Genomic DNA, 14,442 nt, shown 5'->3' on the forward strand with positions numbered 1-14,442 from the left:
CTGCAGACGTCAGGGTTCTGTACCGGATGGTGAAGTAGTCCCAACATTGCCCTTCTGGATCTCGGTTTGCGCATGGAGCACAGTCACAGGTATTAGTCTTCTTCCTTAGCATTAATATCACCCTTCACACACAGTATTACCCTGCCCTCATCTCTGGGTAACCCTGAGGCGGAGAGCAGCCGGTCACTCCCTTCCCGAATTAACCATCCAATTGTTAAAATGATGAAATTTATTTTTCAGTACTTTGACAAAATACCCAGAAAATTCAAAACTTCTACCATTACAAAAATAGGATCTCTACATATGATATGTTCAATCTCCGATGCCGGTAACAGCAAATGTCCTCAGACATGACAGTCGTTTCCGCCTCCCGTTCCATAATACATAAAAAGTTCCTCTCACCCCCCTCCCTGCGATAAATACATATAAGTTAATCAATTAAATTAGAAATCCACATAATGTACAAGTCATCGAACGGCTGATTACAAAAAAAAAAAAAAAATACACAAAAAAAGCTGATATACAGAGATTCACACTGCCGGCTCTGGTGTCCGATTGTTCTATGGGCGGATGTTGGTCCCACGAGAAGCACAATGCGGGGAAAACGGAAGCAGCGCACTGGTACAAAAGGCAATTCAAGTATTGCAAAAGGGGCATTATCTTCTTATACTGTAGTGTGTTGTGCTGATTGTACTCGGCCCTGCGGAGGGGAGAAGATCGTGGTTAGGAAATGCAGAATACGGACAGCCTTAATAATAACAGTACCAGTACTGGTAGTGCTGTAATAATCCCATACACCAGGACCCGTGCAGACATTCCAGAACACATGGTTTAGGTAATGTTTGCTCGGTACTGACGTCTCCCTCTACCAGCCCCACTAATATTAATGTCAGACGACAATGGTGTTGCTGAAAGTGAATTACAAATCCGATGGCAGCGATATGAGGCATCTGTGGGCATTTGTAGCATGCAACTTATTATTGCCAATCACGGTATTTTTTTTTTTTTTTTGCGTCTGGCAAAAATCTGCAATCAAATTTTTCCCTCCAAAAAGAAAAGAACATTTTTATCCATTGGAGGCAGCTACATTACACGCCAATGTCCGACCTTTAACCTTGCAACATGGCTAAGAATATTAACAGAGCCAGAGACATGAGCATTTTTTCCGATGACCTGTATTTCTAAAAGCTCTCAGGAAATCTCCTCCCGGCCGGGACAGAGCAGAAGAGTCGACACTTGCGTGGAATCTCTCTACACCGTACCTGACGGCACACTTCCTAGTCGTTTCTGTAAGGCCTCGAGCCGCGCTATATAATCTGTGAGCGCTCGGTCAGGGTCGTAGTTCTGAAGATGGGAGCAGGGACTCGGACCGGAAGACGCATACCTGAAAAATAAAGAATAAATAAATATCACATCAACCGAGAAAATCCAGAATGATGGATCACGTGTCACATAACTACACGTAAACGCGCATGTTCAATTGTAAGATTGTCTCGTCCAAGTTTAGATCAAATATTAGTTGGTTTATTTTATGCCAAATACGTGCATCTCAGTACTGGTTCGAATATTATTACTCCCTTTCCCTGATGACGTCATGTTGAGAGCGCTGCAGCCAATCAGTGCCAGAGGTGACGGCATGAGTCGCTCAGAGCCACCGAGCTGGGTTATTGGCTGCAGCGCTATCGATACGACGTCTGCGTTGAATGTAATGTTTGCTAATAACAGTGTCATACATGTGGAACGCAATATAAATCATCCATCACAGGCCACCACCGTACACTTTTATCGCTGTATACAGTACAGACCAACAGTTTGGACACACCTTCTCATTTAAAGATTTTTCTGTATTTTCATGACTATGAAAATTGTACATTCACACTGAAGGAATCAAAACTATGAATTAACACATGTGGAATTATATAATTAACAATAAAGTGTGAAACAACTGAAATTATGTCTTATATTCTAGGTTGTTCAAAGTAGCCACCTTTTGCTTTGATGACTGCTTTGCACACTCTTGGCATTCTCTTGATGAGCTTCAAGAGGTAGTCACCGGGAATGGTTTTCACTTCACAGGTGTGTCCTGTCAGGTTTAAAATGTGGGATTTCTTGCCTTATAAATGGGGTTGGGACCATCAGTTGTGTTGAGCAGAAGTCTGGTGGATACACAACTGATAGTCCTACTGAATAGACTGTTAGAATTTGTATTATGGCAAGAAAAAAAGCAGCTAAGTAAAGAAAAATGAGTGGCCATCATTACTTTAAGAAACGAAGGTCAGTCAGTCTGAAAAATTGGGAAAACTTTGAAAGTGTCCCCAAGTGCAGTTGCAAAAACCATCAAGAGCTGCAAAGAAACTGGCTCACATGAGGACCGCCCCAGGAAAGGAAGACCAAGAGTCATCTCTGCTTCTGAGGATAAGTTTATCCGAGTCACCAGCCTCAGAAATCGCAGGTGAACAGCAGCTCAGATTAGAGACCAGGTCAATGCCACACAGAGTTCTAGCAGCAGACACATCTCTACAACAACTGTTAAGAGGAGACTTTATGCAGCAGGCCTTCATGGTAAAATAGCTGCTAGGAAACCACTGCTAAGGACAGGCAACAAGCAGAAGAGACTTGTTTGGGCTAAAGAACACAAGGAATGGACATTAGACCAGTGGAAATCTGTGCTTTGGTCTGATGAGTCAAATTTGAGATCTTTGGTTCCAACCACCGTGTCTTTGTGCGACGCAGAAAAGGTGAATGGATGGACTCTACATGCCTGGTTCCCACCGTGAAGCATGGAGGAGGAGGTGTGATGGTGTGGGGGGGCTTTGCTGGTGACACTGTTGGGGATTCATTCAAAATTGAAGGCATACTGAACCAGCATGGCTACCACAGCATCTTGCAGCGGCATGCTATTCCATCTGGTTTGCGTTTAGTTGGACCATCATTTATTTTTCAACAGGACAATGACCCCAAACACACCTCCAGGCTGTGTAAGGACTATTTGACCAAGAAGGAGAGTGATGGGGTGCTACGCCAGATGACCTGGCCTCCACAGTCACCAGACCTGAACCCAATCGAAATGGTTTGGGGTGAGCTGGACCGCAGAGGGAAGGCAAAAGGGCCAACAAGTGCTAAGCATCTCTGGGAACTCCTTCAAGATTGTTGGAAGACCATTCCCGGTGACTACCTCTTGAAGCTCATCAAGAGAATGCCAAGAGTGTGCAAAGCAGTCATCAAAGCAAAAGGTGGCTACTTTGAACAACCTAGAATATAAGACATAATTTCAGTTGTTTCACACTTTTTTGTTAAGTATATAATTCCACATGTGTTAATTCATAGTTTTGATGCCTTCAGTGTGAATGTACAATTTTCATAGTCATGAAAATACAGAAAAATCTTTAAAGGAGAAGGTGTGTCCAAACTTTTGGTTTGTACTGTATGTACCAGTAGGTAAAGGATAACCACAATACCTGTGCTGGGAATTCACAGTGGACTGTGGGGAATCAAAACCAGATCGGGAGCGACATGACGAAAGCCTCTGATCCCCGTACAAGTCCATACTGCCGGCTGGATGATACGGGGAATCTGTCCTCCCCTCATTACCTGCGAGGGATATAACAGTCAATGTTACTGGCATTATAAAGACATAAAATGCTGCTGCCTGAAGTAATGTACCACTATAGTCACCAGACCCCCAAATGCTCTGTTACTATCGTATGTGAATTACCAGACATGACTGTATGTAGAGGTGGGGGCTCCTCACCAGGAGGGGGATTGTGTTACCCAATACAAGTGGGTTGAGCTCTTGCTCATGTTTTATAGGGCTGTACCTAACCCCCATTCTATCACATAAAGGGAAGGCGATGGGATCTGATCTGAGCCCTCCTTCCCCAATTACCTCTTTTATGCTACTACCACATAAAGGGAATTCGATGGGATGTGACCTGAGCCCTCCTTCCCCAATGACCACTTTTATGCTACTACCACATAAAGGGAATTCGATGGGATCTGACCTGAGCCCTCCTTCCCCAATGACCTATTTTATGCTACTACCCCACAAAGGGAAGGCGATGGGATCTGACCTGAGCTATGCTTCCCCAATTACCTATGTTATGCTACTACCTCATAAAGGGAAGGCGATGGGATCTGACCTGAGCCCTCCTTCCCCAATGACCTATTTTATGCTACTACACCATAAAGGGAAGGCGATGGGATCTTACCTGAGCTCTCATTCCCCAATGACCTATTTTATGCTACTACCCCATAAAGGGAAGGCGATGGGATCTTACCTGAGCTCTCATTCCCCAATGACCTATTTTATGCTACTACCCCATAAAGGGAAGGCGATGGGATCTGACCTGAGCCCTCCTTCCCCATTGACCTCTTTTATGCTACTACCACATAAAGGGAAGGCGATGGGATCTGACCTGAGCCCTCCTTCCCCAATTACCTCTTATGTTGCCACCTGATCTCTCCTTCCCCCACTGACTGCTTTTATGCTACTATTCCTACTAGAAGATCTCCTACTCTACTCCCCTCTTATCCTCTTCCCACAATCGTATACAAGACTTCTCTCGCGTATCACCCCTACTCTGGAACCCTCTACCACAACACATCAGACTCTCGCCTACCATCGAAACCTTCAAAAAGAACCTGAAGACCCACCTCTTCAGACAAGCCTACAATCTGCAGTAACCACCGATCGACCAAACCGCTGCATGACCATCTCTACCCTCATCTACTGTATTCTCACCCATCCCTTGTAGATTGTGAGCCTTCGCGGGCAGGGTCCTCACTCCTCCTGTACCAGTTATGACTTGTATTGTTTAAGATTATTGTACTTGTTTTTATTATGTATACCTCACATGTAAAGCGCCATGGAATAAATGGCGCTATAACAATAAATAATAATAATAAATAATAATAATATTCCCTCCCTTGCAGATATATTTTGCAGTGATACCAGACCTGGTCTTACCTATGAGTTGCCCAAACCCATTGCGGTTTGCGGTTCCTGTTGCAGGACTTATCGTTCGCTGCCAGCGTCTCACCAGAAACTTCATCCTTAATGGGGGATATTAGCATCAGAAATAAATAGAGTCCTGGAGGAGCAAATAGGAGTTTCCCTGCCAACGTAATCATGCAGCTCAATTCATTACCTGGATATCGCTATTGCCACGCGAGCAGCAGAACGGAAGCGAGTAAAGGCTCTGGAGTGCTTAGTGATGACCTCCAGGTCAGTGCAAGACGGCTGCCCACCCATCCTGGCAATCAGCACCAGCGTGGCCTCCTCACACTCCTGGAACCCTCCGAGCAGCAGCAGGAGATACTTCTTCTGGTACACCAGAGCTTTCCTAAAGCTCTCCGACCGCAGATACTTTCCATACACTCTCTGCAAGAAGGACATGGAGCCTGTATAAGCTAAGTGATAACCATAATTTTACTTCCTCCTCCTCCAAGTGACCATAAAAACAGCAATTCTGCCATTTCAATTCCTTTCCCGTTTCGGCGTTCATTGTATGAGATAAATATTATAGTATTTTATTACTTTGGACAACTATGCACATAGCAATGCCAAAAAGTTTTTTTTAAATTTTTCGTTTCCCATAAGTGAACTGAATCTGCCGTTACTTGCACAATACTATCATATTGCAAAATTACCTAGCTCGCATGAACCCAAGCCATTACCTCTGCTTCATAGTGTGGGTGTAAAAAATGGCAATCATGGGGGCATTTACTAAAACCTTAGCAAGCAGGACATTGCCACCTCATAATTATGTTATGGAGTGGGGAAGGAAGGACGATAAGAATTAGAAGATACCCATTCCATCATTATCAGTAGCATTTAAAAGGTTTAAAGGACTGTCAGCATAGAGGCGCTCAGTGCACCCTTGATGTGGCCAAACAATTCAGTGCACCTTCCTACTTGTTTTCCATCAAGAGTACCTTAGCCCTTTTCTGGCTCCATAAAGAGCTGTCAATCAAAGAAGAGGGGGCAGATATAGAGGGAAAACAAGTAGGTGGGAAGGTGCACTGAACTGTTAGGCCACACCAAGGGTACACAGAGTGTCTGTGCATGGCTTGAACAGTCATTCGGAGCTGACCATCCCTTTAATCTGCTGCGATCAGAGCTAGCTCCGATTGCAGTAGATTCAGATTTGGCTTTATAACACAACCGACTCATGTGCTATATGGAGAGGGCTCAGCCCCTGTATGGTGGAGGTTGCCAAATGAAACATGGGCAGAGAAGGTACCCCAAATGCTGAGACCAGCCGTGGATGGTGCAAGGAAGACAGTTTAATTTCCCCTTCTGGAAGAGAGCTAATCTACACATGGAAAGGATGATTGCGGCAATGTTTTTCACCTTTCAGTCACCCACATAGGCTGGCCTAATTTCCCCACATCTACCTTCAGAGCAGCATTGTCCGTGTCCCGCCCGATGTCTCTCTGCATGGTTTCGGTTCTCAGCTCAGCCTTTACTTTGGAAAGCTCGGCCTCCATCTGTTTTAGAGACTTGTGCAGGTTCAGCTTCTCTTTATTCCAGGCCTCTCTTTCTTCTGTAAATGAGTTGACGTTCATGGTCAGATCCCAGCTGGCCGGATAGGACTGCAGGATAGAAAGTGGAGGTGTCAACGATCGCCCCCAAACTCACATCATGTGGGCGTTTGTACAGTATGGACGACACTCACGCAAAACATTCTCACACAAATGGATTTTTTTTTCTGAACTTTTAAAGAGTTACAAAAATGGCTCCCCTAAAATAAGCCAAGGGTATCAACGCATATTGTGATTAAAATGCCCTTAATGATGAGGCAGAGTACATTAACTAGCATTATAGGATTAGTAGGATGGTCTCTGTTATAGGAAAACGTATCAGCAGGATGCGGGCTGCGTTCTACGACAGTCCTGGATTCTGCCTATAGTGATACTTCTTGCCTGGCACCTACATGGTCTCCTGAGCCATCGCGTGCCCTGTGATGGGCGACCTCTCCCTCCAGTCTGAGTAAGGCATTCTGCAGATCGTTCTTCTCGTTGGTTAATCTGCTCACGTATCCGGTCAGCTCCGCGTTCTGCGTCAGCAGCTTCTCCGTCAGGGTATTTCCTGACATACCTGGCGGTAACACTAGACACTGGACAGAAAAGACGTGAATCACGACGTATTGAAATATCATGATAATAAAAAAACATAAAAAAAAATTTAAAATCTCTAGTCTCTTTTCAAAACCTCCGCTTGCTGTCAGCCTTGCTTCCATTTCAACAGGCCAAGCCTGCAAAGTGACTAGAGGTCATTGAAAATATTCATAGGACCCTGGTTAAGCAACCACGTTGGTAGTCCGGGACCACCGAACCAGAGCCCTACCCTCAGTACCTCTTCTGACCAGTAGGCTCCTGTGGCGTCATGTCAGGGTTGTAATGGAATGACGTTGTGGAGCTTCGTAATCAGAGGAGACGCCGGAGATTATGGCAGCCGGCATTGTGCTAGGCTGTATCAGCTACTATAAAAGTATTTATCATCTCACCTGTCCCTGCAGTGACAATGTGGACACTTGCTCCAGCTGACACATCACTTCTTTGATGGCATTTTGTGACCAAGCAAAATCGGTATCATCCGAAGTGTCAAATGTCGCCCTTAAATAGAAGAAAACAATTTATATATACACGACCACAATTACATCCAATATACTGGTGGACTGGAATATGAACCCAATGCTGCCATATTATTAAAGGGAACCTGTCACCCCCAAAATCGCAGGTGAGGTAAGCCCACCAGTATCAGGGGATTATCTACAGCATTCTAGAATGCTGTAGATAAGCCCCCGAAGTATCCTAAAAGAAGAGGAAAAAGAAGTTATATTATACTTACCCAGGGGCGGTCCCGGTCCGGTCCGATGGGCGTCGCGGTCCGGGGCCTCCTATCTTCATCAGATGACGTCCTCTTCTTGTCTTCACGCTGCGGCTCCGGCACAGGCATACTTTGTCTGTCCTGTTGACGGCAGAGCAAAGTATTGCAGTGCGCAGGCGCCGGGCCTCTCAGACCTTTCCCGGCGCCTGCGCACTGCAGGACTTTGCTCTGCCCTCAACAGGACAGACAAAGTACACGTGCGTTGGAGCTGCAGCATGAAGACCAGAAGAGGACGTCATCCTATGAAGATGGGAGGCCCAAGACCGGACCGCGACGCCTATCGGATCGGACCACCCGCGGGAGTATAATCTAACCTCTTTTTCTCATCTTTCAGGATACATCGGGGGCTTATCTACAGCATTACAGAATGCTGTAGACAAGCCCCTGATGCCGGTGGGCTTAGCTCACCGTCGATTTTGGGGGTGACAGGTTACCTTTAATAGGAGCCTAGTAAAGTGGTGCAACTAATGCGAGGCTGGTCATCGGAGGATCTGCTACAAAAACATCCGGTAGTTGCAGATCTTACACCAATAAATGCTTTCATCTCCACACCCTAGCGCTTGTCATCATCAATAAAATGTAGAATTTAAGTGTTAGGCTGGGTTCCCATTGCGTTATGGGACCGCGTTAAACGGACAGCGTTGCACGGCGAAATTAACGCCGTGCAACGCGGCCGTTAACGCGCCCATTCACGCTAATGGGAACGCGCTACACTAGCGCGTGCCATGTTCGGCACGCGCTAGCGACGCGCCGGAGACTCCTGGCGCGCCGCGGACGCTGCTTGCAGCGTCCGAGGCGCGCCCGCGGTCCGTTCCCCGCTCTCGCAGATCCCCGATCTGCGAGAGCGGGGACGTTACCGCGACCCCGAACGCGGCCCCATAAAAAACATTGCGTTAGCGCAATCCGCTAGCGCTAAACGGATTGCACTAACGCAATGTGACCCTAGCCTTACTCTAATTTAATAAAAAAAACTTGTTCCAGAAAATGAAGAATTTCTCCCAGAAAATTATTGCAAATACACATGTTTTGTTACACTTGCTTAATTCCTCTGTATCTATTGGAAGAGCTCAAAAAAAAAAAAAAGAAGAGAAAAAAAAGCAAATTGGAAATAATTTAGCCCAAAAACCCCAAATTTGGTGGGACAACATTGTTGGAACCTTTCAAAAATTGTGGGTAAGCAACTATGTTTAAAGCATGTGATTCTCGTTCAAACTCTCCTGTGGCAAGTAACAGGTATGACCAGATAAAATGGAGAGAAATTGACTAAATATTTGCATTGTGTGCCACACTAAGCTGTTGTGAGTTCTGTTTTTGGGCTCCCTCTGGTGGTTACTGATGGTACTGGGTGATTTGTGTTCTGCTGTCTCTGGTGTCCACCTGTTCTATTAGGATTTGGGAGTTTCCTATTTAGCCGGGCTTTCTTGTCATTTCCCCGCCGGCTATCAAGGTTATCAGAGTGTTTTGTTACCTCAGCTTCTGGCTTCAGTTATCTTCAGGACAAGCTAAGTTTTTGATTTTCTTGTTCCACGTTTTAATTTATTTATGTCTTGTCCAGCTTGCATATAATTGTTTCTTTGCTGCTGGTTGCTCTAGTGGGCTGTAATTGCTCCTCATGTTCCATGAGTTGGAACATGAGTTCAAGTAATTACAGGATGGTTTTTTGAAGGGTTTTTTGCTGACCGCGCAGTTTACTTTTGTATCCTCTGCTATCTAGTTTTAGCGGGCCTCATTTTGCTGAATCTGATTTCATACTGTGTATGTGCCTTCCTCTCATTTCACCGTCATTATATGTGGGGGGCTGCTATTTCTGTGGGGTATTTCTCTGGAGGCAAGAGAGGTCTGTGTTTCTTCTAATAGGGGAAGTTAGATCTTCGGCTGGTGCGAGACATCTAGGATCAACGTAGGCACTTTCCCCGGCTATTGTTATTTGTGTGTTCAGGTTTAGGGTCGCGGTCAGCTCAGGTTCCATCACCCTAGAGCTCGTTGGTGCTTGTCCTTTTGTGATTCCCTGCCATTGGAATCATGACATTATAGCCGGCCTCAAAATGTTTGGGCTGAAGTAGGAGGAAAAGTAGTCTGAGGAAGTTTTTTTTTTCTTCTCCTCTGAGGTTGCTGCCTAGCCCTAATTGCAGCCTGGCTGATTTTTTTTTTTTTTTTTTTTTCCTCCTCTTAATCCTTGAATGGCTCTGACCTTAGCTGTTTATCATGGACGTCCAGAGTTTAGCTTCCAGCTTGAATAATCTTGCTGCTAAAGTTCAAAATATACAAGATTTTGTTGTACATGCTCCTATGTCTGAACCTAGAATTCCTATTCCAGAGTTCTTTGCTGGAGATAGATCTAGTTTTCTGAATTTTAGGAACAATTGCAGGCTGTTCCTTTCTTTGAAATCTCGCTCTTCTGGAGACCCTGCTCAGCAGGTTAAGATTATTATATCTTTCCTGCGGGGTGACCCTCAAAATTGGGCATTTGCATTGGCACCAGGGGATCCTGCGTTGCTTAATGTGGATGCGTTTTTTCTGGCATTGGGTTTGCTCTATGAGGAACCTAACCAGGAGATTCAGGCTGAAAAAGCTTTATTAGCTCTCTCTCAGGGGCAAGTTCAGAGATGGCCTTTCTGAGGCCATTAAAGATGTTATGGTGGGGTTCCCTGCGCCTACGGGTCTGAATGAGTCTATGACTATGGCTATTCAGATTGATCGGCGTTTACGGGAGCGCAAACCTGTGCACCATTTGGCGGTGTCTTCTGAACAGGCACTTGAGACAATGCAATGTGATAGAGTTCAGTCTAGAAGTGAACGGCAAAACTATAGGCGGAAAAATGGCTTGTGCTTTTATTGTGGTGATTCAGCTCATGTTATATCAGCATGCTCTAAACGCACAAAAAAGGTTGATAAGTCTGTTGCCATTAGTACGTTACAGTCTAAGTTCATTCTGTCTGTGACTCTGATTTGCTCATTATCATCCATTTCCGTCGATGCCTATGTAGATTCAGGCGCTGCCCTGAGTCTTATGGATTGGTCATTTGCCAAGCGATGTGGGTTTAGTCTTGAGCCTCTGGAAGTCCCTATTCCTTTGAAGGGAATTGACTCTACACCTTTGGCTATGAATAAACCTCAGTACTGGACACAAGTGACCATGCGTATGACTCCCGTTCATCAGGAGGTGATTCGCTTCCTGGTACTGTATAATTTGCATGATGTCCTAGTGCTTGGTCTGCCACGGTTACAAACTCATAATCCAGTCCTTGACTGGAAATCAATGTCTGTGTTAAGCTGGGGTTGTCAGGGGGTTCATGATGATGCACCTCCGATTTCTATCAATTCATCTACTCCTTCTGAGGTTCCTGTATTTTTGTCGGATTATCGGGATGTTTTTGAGGAGCCTAAGCTCAGTTCGCTTCCTCCTCACAGGGATTGCGATTGTGCTATAGATTTAATTCCTGGTAGTAAATTTCCTAAAGGTCGTTTGTTCAATCTGTCAGTGCCAGAGCATACTGCTATGCGGGATTATGTTAAGGAGTCCTTGGAAAAGGGACATATCCGTCCATCTTTGTCCCCTTTGGGAGCAGGTTTTTTTTTCGTGGCCAAGAAAGATGGGTCCTTGAGACCTTGTATAGATTATCGTCTTTTGAATAAGATTACCGTAAAATATCAGTATCCTTTGCCTTTGTTGACTGATTTGTTTGCTCGCATTAAGGGGGCTAAATGGTTCACTAAGATTGATCTCCGGGGTGCGTATAATCTTATACGAATAAAGCAAGGTGAGGAGTGGAAAACCGCATTTAATACGCCTGAGGGCCATTTTGAGTATTTGGTAATGCCTTTCGGACTTTCTAATGCTCCTTCAGTCTTCCAGTCCTTTATGCACAATATTTTCCGTGAATATCTGGATAAATTTATGATTGTGTATTTGGATGATATTTTGGTTTTTTCTGATGACTGGGAGTCTCATGTTCAGCAGGTCAGGAAGGTGTTTCAGGTCCTGCGGGCTAATTCCTTGTTTGTAAAGGGCTCAAAGTGTCTCTTTGGAGTCCAGAAGATTTCTTTCTTGGGGTATATTTTTTCCCCTTCTACTATTGAGATGGATCCCGTCAAGGTTCGGGCTATTTGTGACTGGACGCAGCCTGCATCTCTTAAGAGTTTGCAGAAGTTCTTGGGCTTTGCTAATTTCTATAGTCGTTTTATAACTAATTTTTCTAGTGTTGTTAAGCCTTTGACGGATTTGACTAAGAAGGGTGCTGATGTTGCTGATTGGTCTCCTGCGGCTGTGGAGGCCTTTCAGGAACTTAAACGCCGGTTTTCTTCTGCTCCTGTGTTGCGTCAGCCTGATGTTTCGCTTCCTTTCCAAGTTGAGGTTGATGCTTCCGAGATTGGAGCGGGGGCGGTTTTGTCACAGAGAAGCTCCGATTGCTCGGTGATGAAGCCATCTGCGTTCTTTTCTAGAAAATTTTCGCCCGCTGAGCGGAATTATGATGTGGGTAATCGGGAACTTTTGGCCATGAAGTGGGCATTTGAGGAGTGGCGTCATTGGCTGGAGGGTGCTAGACATCGTGTGGTGGTCTTGACTGATCACAAAAATCTGATTTACCTTGAGTCTGCCAGGCGTCTGAATCCTAGACAGGCTCGTTGGTCACTGCTTTTCTCTCGTTTCAATTTTGTGGTTTCATACCTGCCAGGTTCAAAGAATGTGAAGGCGGATGCTCTTTCTAGGAGTTTTGTGCCTGACTCCCCTGGAAATTCTGAGCCCACTGGTATCCTTAGGGATGGGGTGATTTTGTCGGCCGTATTCCCAGACTTGCGACGTGCTTTGCAGGAGTTTCAGGCGGGTAAACCTGATCGTTGTCCGCCTGAGAGACTGTTTGTTCCGGATAGCTGGACCAGTAGAGTCATTTCTGAGGTCCATTCTTCTGCGTTGGCAGGTCATCCTGGAATATTTGGTACTAGAGACTTGGTGGCCAGGTCTTTTTGGTGGCCTTCCTTGTCTAGGAATGTGCGTTCTTTTGTGCAGTCTTGTGAGGTTTGTGCTCGGGCTAAGCCTTGCTGTTCTCGAGCCAGTGGATTGTTGTCACCTTTGCCTATCCCGAAGAGGCCTTGGACGCACATTTCCATGGACTTTATTTCGGATCTCCCTGTCTCTCAAAAAATGTCCGTCATCTGGGTTGTGTGTGACCGCTTTTCTAAAATGGTTCATCTTGTACCCTTGCCTAAGTTGCCTTCCTCCTCTGAGTTGGTCCCTCTGTTTTTCCAGAACGTGGTTCGTTTGCATGGGATTCCGGAGAACATCGTTTCTGACAGGGGATCCCAGTTTGTGTCTAGATTTTGGCGGACGTTCTGTGCTAAGATGGGCATTGATTTGTCCTTTTCGTCTGCATTCCACCCTCAGACGAATGGCCAGACGGAGCGAACTAATCAGACCTTGGAAACTTATTTGAGGTGTTTTGTTTCTGCTGATCAGGATGACTGGGTTACCTTTTTGCCGCTGGCCGAGTTTGCCCTTAATAATCGGGCTAGTTCTGCTACCTTGGTTTCTCCTTTCTTTTGTAATTCGGGGTTTCATCCTCGTTTTTCCTCTGGTCAGGTGGAGCCTTCTGATTGTCCTGGAGTGAACATGGTGGTGGATAGGTTGCATCAGATTTGGAGTCATGTGGTGGACAATTTGAAGTTGTCCCAGGAGAAGGCTCAGCAGTTTGCTAATCGCAGTCGCCGCGTGTGTCCTCGACTTCGTGTTGGGGACTTGGTGTGGTTGTCTTCTCGTTTTGTTCCTATGAAGGTCTCTTCTCCTAAGTTCAAGCCTCGGTTCATCGGTCCTTATAGGATCTTGGAAATTCTTAACCCTGTGTCGTTTCGTTTGGATCTCCCGGCATCGTTTGCTATTCATAATGTGTTCCATCGGTCGTTGTTGCGGAGGTATGAGGTACCTGTTGTTCCTTCGCCTGAGCCTCCTGCTCCGGTGCTGGTGGAGGGAGAATTGGAGTATGTTGTGGAGAAGATCTTGGATTCTCGTGTTTCCAGACGGAAACTCCAATATTTGGTCAAGTGGAGGGGTTATGGTCAGGAGGATAATTCTTGGGTGGTTGCCTCTGATGTTCATGCTGATTATTTGGTCCGCGCTTTTCATAGGGCTCATCCTGGTCGCCCTGGTGGTTCTCGTGAGGGTTCGGTGACCCCTCCTCAAGGTGGGGGTACTGTTGTGAGTTCTGTTTTTGGGCTCCCTCTGGTGGTTACTGATGGTACTGGGTGATTTGTGTTCTGCTGTCTCTGGTGTCCACCTGTTCTATTAGGATTTGGGAGTTTCCTATTTAGCCGGGCATTCTTGTCATTTCCCCGCCGGCTATCAAGGTTATCAGAGTGTTTTGTTACCTCAGCTTCTGGCTTCAGTTATCTTCAGGACAAGCTAAGTTTTTGATTTTCTTGTTCCACGTTTTGATTTATTGTTGTCTTGTCCAGCTTGCATATAATTGTTTCTTTGCTGCTGGTTGCTCTAGTGGGCTGTAATTGCTCCTCATGTTCCATGAGTTGGAACATGAGTTCAAGTAATTACAGGATGGTTT

At 45.6% G+C, this 14,442-nt stretch overlaps 1 protein-coding gene across 4 annotated transcripts in view; it reads right to left on the minus strand.

Moving 5' to 3' along the window:
- Positions 1-211: 211 nt before the first annotated feature.
- Positions 212-14,442, minus strand: part of AKAP9 (A-kinase anchoring protein 9) — a 269,468-nt gene continuing 255,237 nt past the window's right edge. For all 4 annotated transcript variants that reach the window (XM_069729428.1, XM_069729427.1, XM_069729425.1 and 1 more), the window contains 8 exons: positions 7,509-7,617; positions 6,936-7,118; positions 6,397-6,594; positions 5,148-5,380; positions 4,967-5,052; positions 3,459-3,591; positions 1,263-1,384; positions 212-700 (listed from right to left, as the gene is read on the minus strand). In XM_069729428.1, coding sequence (XP_069585529.1) covers positions 657-700; positions 1,263-1,384; positions 3,459-3,591; positions 4,967-5,052; positions 5,148-5,380; positions 6,397-6,594; positions 6,936-7,118; positions 7,509-7,617 — 1,108 coding nt within the window. In that variant the 3' untranslated portion in view covers positions 212-656. The remainder of the gene's footprint in view (positions 701-1,262; positions 1,385-3,458; positions 3,592-4,966; positions 5,053-5,147; positions 5,381-6,396; positions 6,595-6,935; positions 7,119-7,508; positions 7,618-14,442) is intronic.

The sequence above is a fragment of the Ranitomeya imitator genome, chromosome 6, assembly GCF_032444005.1.
Source record: "Ranitomeya imitator isolate aRanImi1 chromosome 6, aRanImi1.pri, whole genome shotgun sequence".
In the NCBI taxonomy this organism is placed as follows: Eukaryota; Metazoa; Chordata; class Amphibia; order Anura; family Dendrobatidae; genus Ranitomeya; species Ranitomeya imitator.